Source organism: Alligator mississippiensis, chromosome 1 (assembly GCF_030867095.1).
Source record: "Alligator mississippiensis isolate rAllMis1 chromosome 1, rAllMis1, whole genome shotgun sequence".
Classification (NCBI taxonomy): domain Eukaryota; kingdom Metazoa; phylum Chordata; order Crocodylia; family Alligatoridae; genus Alligator; species Alligator mississippiensis.
The window spans coordinates 168,238,677-168,258,661 of record NC_081824.1 but is presented as its reverse complement, the minus strand read 5'-3'; the positions used below and the strand labels follow the sequence as shown (position 1 = coordinate 168,258,661).

The 19,985-nt window shown below is 44.4% G+C and overlaps 1 protein-coding gene across 5 annotated transcripts in view; it reads right to left on the bottom strand.

Annotated features, from left to right (window-relative positions):
• Positions 1–19,985, bottom strand: part of RASGRP3 (RAS guanyl releasing protein 3) — a 113,682-nt gene that overhangs the window by 18,926 nt on the left and 74,771 nt on the right. For all 5 annotated transcript variants that reach the window (XM_006273182.4, XM_019500643.2, XM_019500639.2 and 2 more), the window contains 3 exons: positions 16,911–16,988; positions 8,783–8,896; positions 5,296–5,411 (listed from right to left, as the gene is read on the bottom strand). In XM_006273182.4, the coding sequence (XP_006273244.2) occupies positions 5,296–5,411; positions 8,783–8,896; positions 16,911–16,988 (308 nt within the window). The remainder of the gene's footprint in view (positions 1–5,295; positions 5,412–8,782; positions 8,897–16,910; positions 16,989–19,985) is intronic.

Below are 19,985 nucleotides of genomic sequence, written 5' to 3'. Positions count from 1 at the left end.
AAAGGCTGCAGAGAGGGCTCAGGTGGCATATCGCAGCTCTACCATGCTGGCTCTGGACCATACTGTCATTCAAGAAACCAGCCCAGCTGCAGAGCAGCTCCCCTCACTGTCGTGTGCCCTGCTAGCGCTGCTGGGGCTGGTCTCCATGGAAACCCCAGCCTCGCACAATCACAGCATGGCTGCTGCTGTGGTCTCCATGGAAACTAGCTCCAGCCATGTGGGCAAGGGCTACTGGGAAATGGAGTCTGGCTGCCAGCCAGATCCACAATTTTTCCCACCCCTGGCCTAGGGCCTGAGCAGTCTAGCCCCAGAGGCCATGGAAGGAACAGCCCCTGAGCAGGAAGGTAGCAGAGGAGCTCCTGACTCATACTAGGGATACACTTGAGCCTGGGGCACTGGAATTTCTCTAGCTCCATCTCTAGTCCTTCCTCTGCCCTGCTCCCAGACTCTGGTCTTAATCCCTGGGACTATTACGCACTCTCTATCCTGTTCCTAGGCTCTGCTTTGCTCCCTGGTTTATTACCTTCTCTGTCCTGTTCCTGGGGTTTGGCCTTGCTCCTGGGCTGATTGGGATCTTCCACCTCCTCCATTAGTCCCAATCCCAAATACTGGGGACACTCCAGGCAAGTCCCCAATACAGGCAACCCCTGCTTAATGCTGTTTCGCTTAGCGCTATTTTGCTATAGCGTTCATTTTAAATTCATATCTGATTTCACTTTGTGCTCAGTGAGTTTCATTATAACACTCATAGTTGCCATCTTGGGTTATTAAAAACAATTGTGGTTGCCATCTTGGGTCGTCAAATAATTTTGGTTTCGCTTAACGCTCATTTTGCTCAATGCTCGGTTTTTCAGGAACCTATTAAGAGTGCTATGCAGGGGTTGCCTGTATTCTACTTGTCTGTCCTGCTCCCAGGCCCAGGTGTATCCCTGGTGTGAGTCAGAAACTCATTTGCAGCCCTCCTGCTCAGGAGCTCTTCTTTCCATGGCCAAAGCTCAGGCCCTAGACTTATATATTCTCCTAGACCAGCCCCCTTTCAGTCAGATGTAGGGTTAACATATGTTTGAGTTTTCCCAGACACGTCCTCTTTTTTGGCCCCCTGTCCTCACGTCCAGGCAGGTTTTTAAAATGGGAACAAATATCTGGGTTTTTGCTCTGCCTCTGCTTTCCTGGGCAGTAGCAGCTTAGGACAGCTTGGGGCTGGGAGCAGCAGACAAGGTGACTGGCTGTTGGGGGTCACATGCTCTGCACATGGGCCCCGGCAAACTCCCAGGTAAGAGAAACAGTGTGTGCAGTGCACGTGTGCATGGGAGCTGCATGGGCAGCTTGGTTGGAGGGGCAGGGGCTGCAGGTCAGGAGTGAGGGGCACTGGAAGGAGGCTGTGGGTCAAGAGTGAGGCGCACTGGCAGGACTGGGAGCTGCAGGTCAGGAGTGAGGGGTACTAGCAGGGCTGGGGGAGGTGGTAGGGGGCTGTGGGTCAGAAGTGAGGGGCACCGGCAGAGCTGAGGCGGGGGCAGGGGTCTGGAGATTAGGAGTGAGGGGCAGAGGCGGGGCATGGGCATATCACTGCCTCCCCCATCATATACCTCTCCCTCCTCTTCACTCCATATACCTCTCCACTCCATCCTCCCCCCAAGAGGTGTCCTCTTTTTTGGTACTGGAAATATGGTAACCCCAGCCAGATATCTTCCTTTGAGTGCTACCTGAGCCCTGTCTGCAGTCTTTCTCCTCTGAAAGTAACAGAAGTACTAAGCTTCTTGTTACAGATTTGGCCTTTGGATAGTTGTGCAATCAGTGGCCTCCCTGGGTAGTTTCTGGATGAAAGCCATGGAGGGACAAAAAAACAAGCTGCCCATCAGGGGCTGTTACTGGCGTGTAAATCTCTGAAAATGCAGCAAAAGGAGCAACGGTTACAGGGCGAAAAAAGATAAGGCAGAAAAACTGCAGCAAAAAGTGGTCATCTCATGGGCACAGATGAATGTGCTGCAAAGGACACCCTTGAAGAACACAGTGGAAATCACAACAGTGGAAAAATGAGTAGAAATCTCACAGGACCAAAAAGGGAAAGCTGATAGGGAAATGGAATCATGGAAGTGCAAGGCACAGGATGCACAAGGAGCAGTGTGGGCAGTCCTGAATGATTCTCAGAACAAGGCTGGACCCAACCACAGCCAATGTCATCAGAGCATAAAAGAGTTAGAAGCTAAACTGGGGGTGTCATGGAGAATTATAGCAACAATACAGGAAGAACATATAGAGGGAGCTAGGTCTAGCAAAAACAAGTTAGAAAATTGGAATGGTGATGGCCCAGACTCATACCCCACTATTATAATTATGAGGATGACCCTCATCAACCATCTCTGTATACACGTTTGTAGAAGGAGTTGCAATGGCTCAGTAACACCAGGCCCCATGGCCCCCATTATTAACAAGGTATCAACCCAAGCTGAGGGGGATGGGGCAGGTGACTACTCACATCCCCCAGCTCCTATCAAGACAAGAAACTACTGCAATTGCCAAAAATTTGGGACTCCTGAGTGGGGACAATTTATGGGATTATTTATACTCTTTATATTGATTGCAAGAGTCCAAAACCCTAATGGTTGGAGATGTTGCAAAAATTGTGAAGGCTGCCCTTGAAGACAACAGGTCCCTCTTATCCTTAGAAGTAAGAAATAAAAAGAAGTGGAATATATTAGTCTTTCTTAGGGATGTGGAATAGGTATTCATAGGGAACAATGAATCGCTGGGAACCATGACCTAGCATATGCAAAAGCCAGGAGAAGATGCCTGCTAATACATTCTGGTTAGCTTTACAAGTAGCAGTTGATACTAACACTCATACCTAAGGCAAACATGTTAAAGATGCTAATCCACTTTATAAACAACTCCTGTTCATGGGATTCAATCAGGAAACAAAATGTAAGCTCTTCTTATTGTGTGAGGCAAACTCAGCATGGGCTGCTATTCAAGTTATGCTGTAATAAGTACAGCATAGTAACAGGGCTTATAACAAAATAGGAAAAGTGGCAGCCATTACTTTCAGTAATAATGGGCCAGAGTGAATGGAGCAGTCAATAGGGGGGAAAAGGAAAGAAGTAAGGAGGGCCTTCAGAAAGATTAAGAAAAGGCAAATCCATGAAGAACGGAAGTATGGCACCAGTTAATTAGATATGGAAAAAAAATTGATGGTTTACCCACCGCTAAACTACTCCAGTAGTAGCAGCTCGGTAGCCATGAAGGAGGGGAGGAGCTGAAACCCAGTGCCCTGCCCCCGCAATGTTAGGACTGCCCAGTGTCCAATCACCCCCTTTTCCTGGTATCCATAAAATATGACAACTGGAGGCATCCAATAGTGGATATAAGATTTTAAAGTGACTTTGGTTATAGGGCACCCAGGCAAACAATGTTAATAAACATGGGTGCATTGTTTTCAACTGTAAGTGTAGAAGAAGCCCCCTTCTCACGCTGGAAGTGAGGAAGGGAGAAATAGCTTGAAGGGTTAAACAGAAAAGAATCATTAGTACCCACCTCTCAGGTAAAGCAATTTGGAATAAAGACTTGATGGGCCCACGGCACATTTGGAATAATGAAATTAGGGTTGCAAGAAATGGTGGATATAGATAGTTTTAAAAGGCTGCAAGTAGGTGTAGACTTGGCTAATAGCACAGTTCTCTATTAAATGGCAGGTAACCTGGGAGAATCAGCTGGAGAACAGGAAGAACTTCCATGGATAATTGCAGCAAGGCATACGTGTGTGGCCCTCAAGGCTAAAGAAAGCCTAATAAGTTGGAATGTGGAACAATTAAGGTTGAAGTTGTTAAGTGCAGGACCTGATACCCCACCCCAGAGACAGTATAAGTATCCAACAAAGGCTGAACCAGGTTTACACAAAACTATAAATGCTTTAATTGAACAAGGGGTAGTAACGGAAACTCAAAGGGTTGTCTGGCAAGGAGGGGTTTGTAGGCTATACCTGCCATGTAGGGCTCGTTCTGGCCTGGCTTAGTTCAACATAAGTAAAAGCCATGATAGCACATGTGCAGTAAAATTGTGAAAGAAGGATTGTGTAACATTGAGTATGCACTGTAACTAATGTTGGTGTGTCCCTATAATGTAAGAAAATAAATGGCAATTGGTTCAGCACAAAAAGGTAACCAAATAGGAGAATCTTGCATTAGGTATATAATTTATGGTCAAGTTGTATAAAATTGGGCTTCCATGAGCTTGACTCTGAAAGAAGAACTATATCAACAAAAGCCTGCAAAGGAGCAGTGATTCCTGGCCAGCAGACCTACCTTCCTTCAAGTCCAAGTCTACATAAACACTGTCCATGTTGATATAAATAAACCGTTGCTATAGCATATCCCAATAAAGCTTTCTATTTGTGACCACAAGAGTCTCACTGTTCATTGGTTTCACCCTCAGTCCTCTAAAATTCTCAAGTAACAATGTTACTGTGCACATCCTAGCACAGGGTTGTCAAACATAAAGCCCACCAGGCTCATGGAAGTTGGTGGCATGACTAGGGTTTGTGTGGCCTGCTGCAGAATTTGGGCCCCGCCCCCCCAGGCCTCCAGGACTTGGCTGCTGGTGGCTGGGGAGAGTAAGCAAGAGCTGTGCTAGCACAGTCCAGCACTCCCTGCAGCTACTTGGCCCACTGCCATTTTGCCAGCGACTGCCAGACCCTACCATCGGAAATCCACTGTTGCCAGACCCCCGCTGTTGACACCACCTTCCTTACCACCAGACCCCTGCTGCCACCACTGCTGGACCTCTGCCACTGCCACAGAGCTGCTGCCATTACAGCCACTTGCTTTGTAGATCCAACCCAGGAGAAGCCCCATAGTCCTGATCTGGCCCAGGGCCTGGGGTGAATTTGACATCCCTGTCCTAGAATATTTGTTATTCATCCTGTGCTTCTCACAGCCAACGTACTCATTTCCTTCATCCAACTGATATAGCTCCTCTTTTTGGCTGTGAGCACTTCGGACAGGCACTATCATTGACAAGATATTTATACAGGGCCCAGTATGATCGGACACCAAACTGGAAGTCTTCTAGAAAAGTATAGCATGAGAGTATAATAAAAATAAAGTAAATGAGAGTACAATAATAATAATACTAATAATAACAACAACAATAATTGTAATGATAATAATGTGAAAGATTCATCAAGCTGATGTTGCTCTTCAAGTTGCTGGCTAAGAAGCCAGACACATATTAAAAAAAAAGCTGAGGTCTGGAAGGCATCTCTTCTTTTCTATAATTTTAAAAGGAAGAAAAAAAGCTTACTGGTCTTTGTCCAGTACACAGAAGGAGTCCAGAAAAGGAAAGTTGGCAGCTATACTTTCAAAGTCTTCTTGAGAAATATAGCCATCATGGTCGTGATCATAGTTCCTAAAAACAGACTGAAAAATAGAAGGACGTGATTCTAAACAAAATAGAAGAAAGACACTGGCAACATAATGGCAAAATAAAATCCAGTCTATACACATTTATGACTAAATCAGCCCTTTAGTTGTGCAGTTACACAAGTTAAATGTCCACCCTCATTAACTAGGAACTGCTGAATGAATTAATTCTATCAAATGCCAGTTACTAGCACTTCAATACTTTTCTGTTTATGCCCATTCAATTATAAGGCAAACTGTGCTGATTCCTTATAGGAAACTTGTTTTAATAGGTCCAGAGAGCCACATCTTATTTTGCAGCCTCTTGGTCCCTGATTCAGCTTCTGTTTATTCCAAGGCAGTGCAACCAGGCAAAGAGAGGTGGGATCCTGTTTTGTCTGTAGAGACACATACTTCCTTGTTCTTAGGCTCTCCCAGTTTTCAATGGGCAGTCTGTAGGTTCTTTCAGTGAAGGATCCAGTTTCACCCAGGAGATGAGTAGCTCTCCTCTCTCTCTGTGGGGAGCCTCAACCTATGCTAAAAAACTACAGTGTTGTCATTTTTTTCATGTGCTTGTAACAACATATCTAGCAGAATTTGCAGATTCATTGAAATCTGACAGGTTGTACTTCTGCTATGACTTCAAACTTATAACCTCTGGAGTATCAACCTGGCTCCTTACCACCTGCACCACCCAGCCTGCTCTTGCCATACTTGAACCTGATCTTGACAGTGTAAGAGGGAGACATCTCAGTAGGATTCAGGGCCTGAACAGGGAAACATCTGCCTGAACCAGCATGTCTACCTAATGGACTGCAACACTGACTGTAAGTGTAAGTAAACACTTCTCTTACATAAGTGGTGCAAGTAGTTAAGGACTTGCCTAGAACATGAGAGACCTGGGTTCTGGGTCCACTCACTAGGTCTGAACCCATGTGCTAACAGAGTGTGCTAATCACTAAGCTACAGGCAAGTTTTAGCCAGCCTCTACTCCCTGTCCCTCTTATCTCATTGGACAGCCAAGAAAGAAAGATTAATGGCTCGAGAGAATAGCAAATGAGGGAGTCTGAGTCTCTGGCTCAGTATGGCTGGCACTACTGTAACACTCAGTAGTTCTGGCCTCTGCTCTCAAATGGTTTATGTATTTTACCCAAAGATGCTAAATCATCACTTATACTGATATAAATCCAACATTTGAAGTAACAGAGTTATTCTAGGTTACAGTTTGGTAACAGAGGTCAGGACCTAGATCAATGAAAAAGCATCAGTGCAAGTGAGAAGGCGCTGTAGCTTGAATTGCACAGGGTAGTATGCCAATACCTACCCCTGTATGGTAGTATGCCTACTCCCCACTTCTGTGTAAAGTGGGTGCATGATGAAACATGTCACAGGAAAAAGGTGATCTGAGGAGCGGTTTGACAGTGGAGAGAGCCAGCCAGTACGCACGAGGTAGGGTGCGTTAGTGAGACAGCCAGTACCCATGAGGTAGGGTGCGCTAATGAGAGAAAGCTGGAGAATGCTGGATACTGCATACACATGGCCTTTATTTTTCTGAAAGAGGTTAGACCTGTTGAGTACTTCTGCTAACAATCTACCAGGCTTTAATTTCTTCTCTCTAAACACATGCACACACTCCTGCCCATTAGGGTTTTAGGCTTTTTAACAGGCATTTCCTGTTTGAAGAAACACTAATTAGAATTCCTGCTAGAGGGCTCTCCAAATAGTATAATATGGGCATATATTACAGCCCTACAGGGAGGGAGTTTCAAGCAGGTGGAATATGATGTGAAGAAGAAACCTGCTCTCTTGGTTTTTGTTTTGGAAATCCCAAATCAGGATAATTCAGATCTAGGTACCACTCCATTGGAATGACTGATATCAAATTATAGGCTTTGATCCCCTCTACACATGTCTTACACAATTCCCTGATTAATTGCACAATTATTTTAGACTGACTACACATGTAAATTAACTATCACACCTTAAAAAGACCCAACCAGCTATAAAGTTAGAGCTGGAAAATGTATAACAACTTTATATTTGGTTTCCATACAGCTTTAATTTGCATGTGTAGCAGGATCTATGTCCCTGGGCTCCTAACTGCAAAGGTGCACCAAGCCCTTCCCAGTTGGCAATTCCACAGCTGGCAGGACTCCCACCCACAGCACTACCCCATGTGTTACCATGGAGTCCCATCAGTTGACAAGATACCCATCCATGGTAGCATCCCTCAGGACTCCTAGCCATAGCAGCTTGCTACTAGTATGTTGGTGCAGGGGGAGCCTGGGATCATGGTCCTCAGCTCTGCGTGCATTGGCAATAAGGTGTGATAGGATCTTTATTTTCTAAACACATGTGGCATGGCAGGAGGCATGATTGTATGTTTTGCACACCAGTTCTTATCACAACTTTACCTGAACATCTAGAGTGGCCCTTTGGTATTTCATAAATAAAGTTGTTATACCAATTCCTCTTGAAACAAATGGCAAAAATGTCCTTGATTTCAGTGGGATCCCTCCTTACTTCAGCAAAAATAACCCCTAAATATGCAGCGGCAGCGATTAGCACATACTTAATATTTTAGTCACAGGGTCACATGAGCAAATTTCAGGCAACGGCTGGCAAGCTAAAAACTATTACAAACCAGTCATACAACCCTGTGATCTAGAATCAGCTGGAGCTGAGGAATGGAAAACTGTCATGCAGAAGACTGGAAAAGTGGCTAGTAGCACAAATAGAATGTTCAAAGGTGATGAAAAAAGGCCTTCTCTCTCCAGAAGGCTTGTTGAGAGACAGCAATATTAAATTAAGTCTGGCATTTTGGATTAAGTTTGTCAGATCCCATAAAAAAGAAAATTTCACTTTGGGTTTCTCGGTCCTGAAGCACAAAATTGGCAGGCTTGATTTTTAAGCTGTTAAACAGCTGCATTGACACACTGGTGCCAAGAATTGTGAAACTTTCTAGCAAATTAGCACAAATATCAAATAGTTTAGCATTTATGGCTTAGGTTCCAGAAGGGTTTGTAAAGGCTGCTAAGATGTTTGTCCATGTTTCTGAGTACATATGTTTTCAACTATCCAAATGCAGGTACAAGAAGGGGAGTCTGCGTTACAACTTCTCAAATTTGCACCTGCAATGTACTTGATCAGTTGAACCCAGTGGAAGGAAAGTCAGGTTTCAAAGTTTCTTAAAAAGTTACCCCTTAGCACCAGGGCGTCGTCTTGCTAGTCCAGTCAGTCTTGGGTTTCTAGATTAAAATTAAAATAAGTCTTGCTGTATCACAATTGCTGTAAAACTGAAATTCATCCTGGCTTTTGTATACTGCTTGAAAGCTTAGACAAGAGAAGCCACTGTCCCCTCAGTGTGATACATGCTTTCATCTACTTACATCGACTAGCTTTCTTATGTGCTTGTTAATGATGGTCGGGTCAGGCTTTGGTACCACTCCAGATGCCCACTCCAGCGGCACTACTGGCTTGTTAGGGGTCGTTGGGGAGGTAGGCTGGTGACGGAAGAATCAAAAGACAGTTATTTTTTAAAATCTTAATCATTCAATCCAGTGCACTGCTAAAATAGGTTGGAGTAGTAACATTACAGAAGGCATGAAAAAGCTGGCTGGCAAGATGTCAGACAAGGCCCCAAGAAAACAGGCATTGCTTACCTTTCCTGACTTGAGTTCTCAGACCCTGGCTCCATGGAGCCGTACTGCCAGGAATCCTAGGTTTGCAGTCACAGAACCGCTAGGAGCAGTGACAATTGAGGGTGTGTGCCCGAACAGACTTTTCTCACTAACTGTCTCAGGAGACCTCAACAGTAAACAGGCTCAGAAGCAGAGTGGAGGAGAGGGGTCAGTGCAGCTCTGTGGAGACAACACAATCAGAGAACAGGAGTTACATGAGATAAGTAAGTAACTTCCTTTTCTCCTTCCTGACATTGCCTCCACAGAATCGTGCCATTAGGGCTAGGGACAGATATTACACATAAACCAGTTTAAGTGCTCAGAAACTGGTTTAAACCTGTAACAGAACAGATGCTCAGTTCACATAAACCAGTTTGAAAATGGCTGAAACTGGTTTGAGATAAACCTGGTTGAATGTAGTATCAGACTTAACTGATTTGGGTCAAGCTGGTTTATGCAATGTCTGTCCCAGACCCCTTCCTGGTTTAACTTAAGCCAGACACCCCCAGCATCCCAGCATGCTCTCTGGGCTGGGTGGGGCTCTCTATTCCACAGCAGAGTTGGCCCCTCCCTTCTGTTCCCTGGCTGGAGTTCAGCAGAGACTGCAGGCTGCTCCCTCCCCTCCCCATCACCACTCCCTGTTAAGCAGGAATTTCCCCCTCCACTCTCCCTTACTGAGAGGTGTTTGTGTATTAGCTATCAGACCACATGCTGGCTATGGTCTGTGCTGAGACAGACAGGGACAAAGGCAGAATCAACAGGTAGCTGGTAATGTCCTTCTGTTGTTTTCTTAATCGGGTGATAAACACTGAGTTAGGGGTGATAAACACTGTTATTAATTCCCTGCTAGGCTAATCAGAGCATACTGCAGGGCCTGACCATACCCTCCTTGGCTCAGTACTGTGGAAGGGAAGGGAGGGCTGCTCTAGCGCCCCACAGCTTCTAACCTGAGCCACTGCAGGAAGGTGCCTGCATGTCTGGGATGTCTGTGCAGTTACAAACTGATTTAACCTAGCCAGGTTAGACTAACCTGCAAAGACTGAATCAGTTCAGGCTCAGTCTTTTTGAATGTCTGTCCCTAGCCTAGGAGACACCTAGTAGTGACCTCCCTGAAGGGGTGGGCCAGGGAGCTAAGCTTATGCAACAGTGATTGAAGCAGTGTCCTTCAGAAACTAACATTTGCTCCTTGTGCAGTAAGAGGGCAGTCTAGGAGCCCAAAAGATTTTGGATAAGGCACATTTTGAACATATGCCAGGGAAACAGCCAACCCAGTGGAATGAGTCCTAGGTCTTTTTGAGCAGGGATTCTAGCGAGGTCATAACAGGACTGTATGCACCGCCTAATCCATTTAGACAGTCTGTGCAGAGAGGTATTAACCTTTTGGTTTCCTTCAAGAGGCATCAGCCAGTTTATTTTATTTTCAAAACAGTTTGGTCCTGACTAAATAGTAGCTGACAGCCCCTTTGACACCTATAATATGCCATTTGACTTATCCTGCATGACTAAGTAGCTTTGTGAAGAAAACAAGTGGGACAATAGTCTTGTTTCAGTGAAAAATCTGAAACTTGGTCATAAATTTTAGGTGAAGCCTCAGAAATCACCCTCTCTTTATAAAGAATGGCTTTGGGTGCATTGCCGTATTAGTGCTTGCAATTCAGAGATGCCTAGTTAAGGGGATGGCTACCAGGATTGTCAGCAAGATATGGAAACAAAAGTATTAGCTTCAAGGGCTTCAATTTTGGTCATTACTGTCTTATAGGGCATCTGGCTCTCCAATAGAAAGTGTAACCTGAAGGAGAGCTAGTAAAGCTTCATTTAAAACTTTATTTTCTAATCTACACATGTTCTGACACAGTAACTAATGGTACAATGCTATATAATAAAGGGCTGTTAGACACTCTCATCTGTAGGAGGAGGACGGGAAGAAGGTATAATAGGGGCCTAAATTGCCCTGTTTGGTAGACAGAAATGAACTGCATTTGTTAGCGGAATGGGTTATTTATGTCTTTGGCCTTTGGCAGTAAGGGCCTGAGGGGCATGAACACATCCCCCATCACTCCTCTTGTGAGCTCTGCAGCTGCAAACCTAGGTGTGCGACTCCCAGAGTGAGGCTGTGAAGGTAAATTCAAGAAGGCAAAATTTCTACATCCAGAAGCGCAGGGAGCTCAAGTAAATTCAAACAAGCCACACAAATCAGAGTCACCAGATCTATAGCTTGGTGATGCTCAAAATGACTTTTTAGCCAAGATTATTATGCAGTCCTACTTTTCTAGAGCTTGGAGAAGAGGTCAGGAGGAATGACAGCTATTCATAAAGCCCCAGCTCATGGAATGATGCAATAGAATCAGCTTTCATTAAAGAGTGAGGGCCTTGTTACATGTTACGGTTATGACATGTTTTATTTAGATTGTAGTAAGCATTACTTATGAGTTGGAAAGTTTTCTGAGCAGTCACACAGTAATGCTTACTATGACCTAAATGAAACATGTCTTAAGTGCCAAAGCCCTTGAAGACTCTGCTGTGCTGTGAGCTGGGAACAACAAACATCTGGGAGCAACAGTCTTGAACCTGTTCCAGTGTGATGCTGAGGCTGGGACTGAAGCTACATATTGGTCCCAGCACCGACACCACACTGGAGTCTCCTGGGCATATTAACTCTGTGGAGTAGTTGGATATTAGCTCGACACTCATTAAGTAATATGATCTGGAGATACTCCTTGCTGGAAAAGTCCTAACTTTGCTACATTAGGATGGCACTTTGCGTGTGTTTTACTGCTTGAATGCTCCCATTTTAAGTGCAGTTAACAGGTCCTAAGTGTAATGTGCAACAAGACCTTGAGTTTCTAGTCTTCATAATTGCAGGGAAAAGCTTATATACGAGAAGTCCAGAGGCCCAAACTAAAAAAGAAACAAAAGAGAACTACAAATTATAGTATTTTTAAATAAAAACCTCACGATCTTTATAAGCACTCAGTTTTGGAAATACATAAGGCCCATTGTCTTGAGTATTGTTAAACTCCTTTTTACAACATCATTAATAAAGTATGGTGACGGTATTAGTTACAATTCATGGTGTGTATAGCTTTAATTTCATAAGATATTTCAGTTTAGAGTTTAATTGAATCCTTAGATTGCTTAGTAATGTGTCAATTAATGGTTTCCATGGGCTTAATCAGGGTTATTATGCTGTGTTTTTTGGGCCACCTGCCAATCTGTGGCGAGGGGTGGGAACACTGGGGCTCCTCAGCCAAACAGAGGTGTGGGGGAGCCCCTGATAAGTCCATGCAAATGGTGGCTGGTGCCATGATCGGCCTGCAAAGTCACCTGTCTGCTGCCTCATTTTGGGTAGGTCCCTAAGCATAGGGTAAGTGTGGGTACACAGGCAGTTACTTCAGAGATATGCAGTGAATTCTTGCCTCTTTCTGCCCCTCAGTAAATTGTTCATGTGTCTGCACCCCATGTGTCTATACATGTAGGATTGCTCAGGATTGCTGTTATCAGGTAGAAAAAATTAAAAAACCCAGTTTGAATAGGAAACTGCAGAACAAGAAATCATCCACAAACTGGACCGTGTTAAGTACAGTTTAAACAGGGACTATGGATTCTTAACTCATTATCTTGATTCGCTTTTGAGAGCCCTTTGTTCTTAGGGTTTTACTGCTTTTTACAGTCTCAAGAAGACTGTGATCACCTGACATCACTCTGGAGGATAAATCAATTGGAGTCGTTGACAGTTTTTGCTACTTGGGTTCTATGATCAGCAGGAATCTTTAGACTGAAATGACTAACAGAATCAGAAAAGCAGCTAAGAATTTTGGGCTATTACAGAAACCTGCATGGAGTAACAGCAAACTATCAGCTAAGGTGAAGATATGAATCTATGAGACTTGCGTGCTGCCATCCCTACTTTATGATTAAAAAACATGGACTACATATGCTAGGCACATCAAGAGTCTGAACAGTACAGGTGTGAGAAATGGGCTGTATTCGATTCGGATTCAGATTTGGCCCGAATTGGGGGACAGTGATTTGATTTGTTGATTCAGATCACTGTCCTGATTCAATTTGGCCGAATCCGAATCTGAAGATTCAATGCTGATTCGGCGAATCTGTGATTCGGCCATAGACACAGCTTTAAATGTTTTTTCTACATACCTCGAGGTACCAGGCACGGCATGTGAACTGTGATGCTGGGGTGGATGGAGCATCTCACGGGAAAATGGGGGGGCCCCCCGCTTGTTCGGTGGTGGACCCAGAAGTCGACTGGTCCACTTCCAGGTCTGCTGCCGAGCATGTGGGGGAGCCCCCCCGCAACCTCCCCGGCTCAGTGATCAGCCATGGTGGGGATCCCAGGTGCCTCCCCAGACCCAGGAGGCACCAGTCGCTGAGCCGGGGGGCGAGAGGGGTGATTTGGTCCACTTCTGGGTCCACTGCCAAGTGAGCTAGGGACTCCCCTGCACTCCTGTGGTACGCTCCATCTGCTCTACCATCTCAGCATTCATGAGTTGCCTGGTACCTTGAGGTATGTAGAAAAAACATTTAAATCTGTGTCTATGTCCAACTCACTGAATCTCTCTGAATCGATTCGGAGAGTTCCCATTTGCTTCAGAGAGATTAAAAGGTCTCCTGATTCAATTCAGATTCACAGATTCGGTCACCGAATCGGGCTGAATCTCCGCTGAATCCAATCAGTGACCAAAGCTTTGCACAACCCTACTGAACAGCTTCCACAAGAGATGTCAACAGAAGATCCTGAAAATAAAGTAGGAAGATAGAATACCAAACACAGAGGGACTGGAGTGCACAGGACTGACACACTTAGAAACCATTATCAAGAAGAGGAGGTTGCAGTAAGATCCGCTGTGGCAGGAGAATTGGAGGAGACTGTATCCCCAAGAATATTTTGTACAGAGAGATTCAAGTCAGCTCTAGAAAGTGGAGTTGCCCTTTATGGTGGTACCACAATGTATGCAAAATGACATGAAGTCATTCGACATCTATGTAGAAAGCTGGGAGGAGCACTCAGAATCCCATCCAACCTGGAGGGAACATCTGGCATTGGGTGAAATTCAATATGAAGTGGTTTTGATCCAGAGGACGGAAAGAAGAAAGCAGCTTGCTGCGAACTTAGACTCCAACTCAGACAACACATGGATCTGTGAAACTTGCAACAAGCTGTGTTGCTCTTGAATTGGGCTTGTAAACCACAAAAGGATTCATCAGGCATCTGATTAGACCTCTCGCACGTACACCATGATCCAGAGGATCGATAGTGGCCTAGTACTGCTATTTTGCTTGTATCTCCTAGCACAATCCCCCTCGTCTTATCTCTCTCTCTTTCTGTCTCCCCCACCTGCCTTGTCTTTGTATTCTAATATCTTTCTCCTTATAGTCTGCTTTCTACATATTCCTTTCTACATATCTGATGAAGCAAACTTGGGTTCAGGAAAGCTTGTGCTCTCTCTCTCTTATGTATTTAGTCTATAAAGGTACCCTGCCTTCTGACTGACTTCAGACTGACATGGCTAATTACCCCTCATGGGATTATAACAGTATAAAGAAAGAGATAAAATGATATCAATTTAGTTCTTCATGTAAACTTTTTTCCATTTAAAAAAGACCTTGAAGCTGTACCTCACCCTCCAAGTGAGCTCAGACATTTCTGACACACTATGAAAAGGGGCACAGGAGAAAGGCTGATTTGTGCCTAGTTAGTTCAAGCAGTGACATTCAGTTTTGAATGGCTCAGGAGCTATAGAAGCAGACAGCGTTAACCAAATGAGCCGTAGCAACCTGGATACCCCTCGGTGTATTGTGGCAAACACGTGCCTGTCCAAAAGGTTAAAAAAAACCCCTACAGTATGTAGCTGTTGTGCTGCATTAATGTATTGCTCTGTTTCGTTATTCATGGCTGAAGAAAAGGCGTGTACCAAATGCATGCAGTAAACACACCCCAGACCGAAAAACACCCCCTCACACAAAAGAGAAAACACAATATTTTTATAACATTTCCTGGGAAAAGCACCAGGTAGTCAGTGGAAGCACTCAGGAGCCACAGCCTGCCTCTCACTGAGGTAGAAGTCAAAAAGGACCTTGTACGGCAAAGACTGAATGTCACTGATTATTCATTGATTACTTGAGAAGTCCCTGACAATTGACAGTATTGTTAAAGGTCACAGGACTGTTCCCCCACAGCATTTGTCCTTTTAAACTAAGACTGGTGAATAAAGCAGCTAAATGTTTGTTTTCTTTGTTCCTAGTAATGACCCATCATTAGTTCCTGACAGGCTGCCACAATTCAGTGTTGCAATTGTTGCTGGCCTTGACAGACATACCAGGGTTAATGAGGAGAGGGATGGGGGAGGCAGACTGATTAATGAGCAAACATACTGGAGTTTTGGCTATCAAATCATGCCCTACACGCCATGAAGGTCAGAGAGTCGTTAATACAATTCCAAGTATTCAAAATGGATTAAAGCTAAACCTGTGTTAGAATAATCAAACTAGATGGCTTATGATCAGTTACCATGCTGCATTTAAGACTCTACCAGTCTCCCAGAAAGTGATTTGTTAGGAACTGGGAAACAATGTCTTCAGGATGCATAGCTTCTTAAACACTGCAGAACGGCTCTGAATAAAAACATTTCAATCTCCTGAGGTCTGATCCTACAATCTGCTAAACACACATCCCCTGGAAGATGCTTAGATCTCTCAGTTCCTGCTGATTTCACAGATAAGTGTGCTCACTTGCGGCAAAATTTAGCTTTGCATGAGATATGTCACACTCAAGATTAATACACTGAAAGCTGATGCATCCATAGCACAAAAGTCCCCAAATTTCAACAGGGACCAAGGTAGGTCAGGTTCTTTGGTTAGCGTGCTATATTTTACTAGACCAATTGAAAAAACCCCGCAAGAGACCAAAGCATTGGTAATAATTTAAATGACAGTTCAATTAAAACAGATAAATTCTTATTGACCTATAGTTTAGTCTTTTTGCAGAATAAATTACAAAATAACCAGTTTTTCAGGGTATACTCTTCCAGGTTCTTGTCAAATTCAGTATAGATGCAAATGTTGGGAAAATGCCCCAGTGCAATAAACAGTTTTAAGTTCTTGTGATTCCTAGCTGAGAATGGTAGTATTGGGCTGATGCTGTAGCTATGATGGTTCTGGAAAAATGTGAGAGGCAAGGGTTTTTGTGGGTGGTATCTTTTTTTGGCAGAACTTCCAAAAAAGTATTGTTGGAAGAACATAGGCAAGTTGTCAGGGACCACTGTACCAACCTGAGTGGGAGACCTGGAGAAAGGGTACAGTGGTACCCAAAAGCATGTCTGTTGGTCCATTAAAAGATATCATTGACAAAAATCCTTGCCATTTCCATTTGAGAAAGCAAAGTATAGCTAAAGTTTTTAGAAGCAAAACAACATCCAACAAAATGTGGTATCTCCATACACCAAACCATTAGCAAATGACAGATTTGGGTACTTAATTATGATTTATAACATTTTTCAGCTATTCAGAAATGTTACATAATTAATTGATAGTAATATTATACATGTAGTCTATAATACTATCTTTTTGTAACTTGTTGAGGTTTCTTTAAATTCAGAGTGATAAAGTCCAGGATATTTTACTAGTATCATTTTCCTCCAGTTTACAAATGCTTATAAAAACATACATAATAGATGACTATATTTGTTACAGAATACACAAAAATATGCTTTAAAGTTAATTCCCACAAGTTCAAGAGTATAATCTTGGTACATCAACTATAAATCTCACAGAGGTGTAAATACAACTTCACCCCTTCCAAAAGGCAGTAAAAGAGACCTACTGATTTAGAATTCCTTGGCTCCAACACCAGGGAGAGCTTGTAAATATCATCTTCTGTGTGATAGAGGTCCAGGGACAGCTATAAACAAGCAGGAAAGGAAACAGTAGCATTTATTAGATCAGATGAGAAATAACAGCACATTTAGTAATTTAAAATACAAGGGACTCAGACTGCTCTCACTGAACCCAAGGGAAGCTCTACCAGTTGAAGCTCAGGATGGAGACGGAGGCTGCTGGTGAAAGCTGGAGGAAGTGCCAATATGTAACAATACAACTTTTGATGGGAATAACGTGACCTACCTGTGAGCTTCTTACACATCTCCCCCTGTTACATATCTCCCTTGTTTCTGCTCCAGTTCTTTTCTTTCCCTGCTCCCTTCCACACCCATCCTGGTAGTCCCAGGACAAAGGAGTAAGTAAAGGAGAAGTTCATTAGGGTTAGTGCTGCTATATGTTCAGTGATGATTATCTCTGCTGATAGGGCACTGCCCCTCACCCTCCATTTATGAGCAGCTATGACCTGGGAGGGTTCCAGGCACCTCAAACAAATTAGTTATTGCTGCTCCTCTGTAAACATCTTACTATGCAGCAATCAAGGAGGTGGCCCTAGTCTTCAGACAACCCAAGAGAATCCCTGAAGTCTGAGACCTTCAGAATCACTGACATAGGCCATTTGTAGACGACACCTTTTAGCGGGTTTAAAGCGGCTTAAACGCCTTTTGCACTGCTTTAATGGCATTGCTGTTTGCACATTCGGTGGTGTATTGCGCATTAATTCCAGCTGCTGCAGCACATTTGGCAATATAATGAGCCTTAAATGACTTTGGGACACAGCAAATTACTTTGGAGCGCTACAAAGTAAAACACCTCCAAGGAGTTTTAGTTTCCTACCCTACAGCTGTGGAGGGAAGCACCAGGCTCCATGCAGCTGAGGAGCTACGCAGGCAGACCATGCAGGCAGCCCAGCAGCAGCCCAGGAAGGCAGGCTCCACAGAAGGAAAAAAAAAGCGGCGAGCCTGATCTTTTTTTCCCCCTGGAGCCTGCCTGCCTGCCTGCCTGAGCTGCGCAGGGGCCTGGTGCTTCCCTCCAAGGCTGCAGTACCCCCCAGGACTGCCCGAGCTGGGTGCCTGTGGGTGGGTGCCGCCTGGGGGAGGGGGGTGCTGCTGCCACAGAGGGAAGCACCAGCCTCCCACTGCAGCTCATGGACTGCTCTGCCTGCCAGCAGCTTGCCTTCCCCTCCCCACTGCTGGAGAGGCAGGTAAGGATCAGGCTCCAACATGGGTGTATATGACATGGTGGTTTACTTTGCCCTAAAGTGAAGCGTTTTTTTTATAAAACCACTGCTTCAATTTACAGAGAATTAAACCCCTGTGTTGTCTACAAATGCCCATAGATCCTCCCTATGGAGGTACATGGCCAGGCTCTGGACAGAGGAGATTCTTTTTACTTGTGTGAATCAGCAAACTCCTCAAAGTACTTTGTGTGGCATTCCCTGTAACCCCAGACATTTTCATCACACCAGCTATGACTGTATGCTAGTTCTAACTCCTTGAGCTCTGAATGCCACAGGTATTCCCTCTCCTTCTACTTATATATTGAGAAATGTTCCCCCCCACTCCAATACACAGCCCAAGATTTCTTGAGACTACTGGAGGTATTACCTATGGAGACAGGACACAAACCCAATCAAAGTAAAATATGTTTACAGATGAAAACAAAATGTTTGTGAAATTTGGCAGTTTTCACTCAACTCTAGCAATGCTGCTATCCACTGATGCTGCCTCACTCTAAGGCTAGGGACAGACATTCAAAAAGCCTGAATTGATTCAATCTCTGCAGATTAGTCTAACCTGGCTAGGTGGAACTGGTCTGTAACCATACAGACATCCCCTCTGGACTGAAGAAATGCAGGCACATGCCTGCAGTGGCTCAGGCTCGAAGCTGGGGTTCACTAGAGCAACCCTCCCTTCCCTTGCACAATGCTGAGCTGAGGGGTGGGGTGGGGTGTGGCCAGGCCCCGGCAGGATGCTATGATTAGGGAGGGGTGTCCCCCCCACTGTTCCTGACCAGCAACAGAGCCAGCAGGGAGTTACACAGCATTTACTTACACAGAAGGGAGTCACAGCAGGGAGTGTTTATCAGTCCATTGAGAAAACGAAGGCCTCTATCATTAGTTCAAGCTCTTGTTTTAGCTCCAAAAAGCCCTAAATGGGCACTGTCCTTTTTGCCTTTATCCTGTCTGCCTTACACAGACACCTCTCAGCATTAACTTGCATACCATGTGCTGGCTACCGTCCCTGTTGTGGGAGGGGAGGAGGGAATCCCTGCTTGAGCAGGGAGTGGTGGTGGGTGGGGGCGGAAAAATCCAGGCAGATGCTGCTGTGACTGCAGTCTCTGCCGGAGCTCCAGCCAGGGAACAGAGGGGAGGGGCCAGCTCTGCCATGGAACAGAGAGCCCCGCCCAGGGTTGCACTGCATCTGGGATGCTGGGGGGGACTCTGGTTTAAGTTAAACCAGGAAGGGGTCTGGTACAGACATTGTATAAAACAGTTTGACCCAAATCAGTTAAGTCTGATACTACATTCAACCAGGTTTATCTCAAACCAGTTTCAGACATTTTCAAACTGGTTTATGAGCACTGAATATCTGTTCTGTTACTGGTTTAAACCATTTTCTGATCATTTAAACCTTTTTATGTGTAATGTCTCTCCCTAGCCAAAATGCAATGAAGGGAAGAAAGGGAAGAAATAGTCAATACTCCCCGGCTAAGATTACTCAACATAGTGGGGAAACATGTCATGATCATTTTCCTATATTAGTAGGTTCTAGAGTAACCAACATGATTTGAAGTTACCAGCCAGCATGAGGACTCCAGTGAAGTGAGGATTATTCACTTACAAAAGCTTTCAAAGCAGGCTGATTATAGAATTATCTTGAAATCAGAGACTTATGAGGGAAAATTCTTCTGATACAAACAAGGTACACTTAAATTATAAAACCATCTTCCCAAATTCAACTTTATTTGAAAGGAAAGTCACTCCTTACACAATACTAAAAGAAGCAGATGTTCTTTGAAA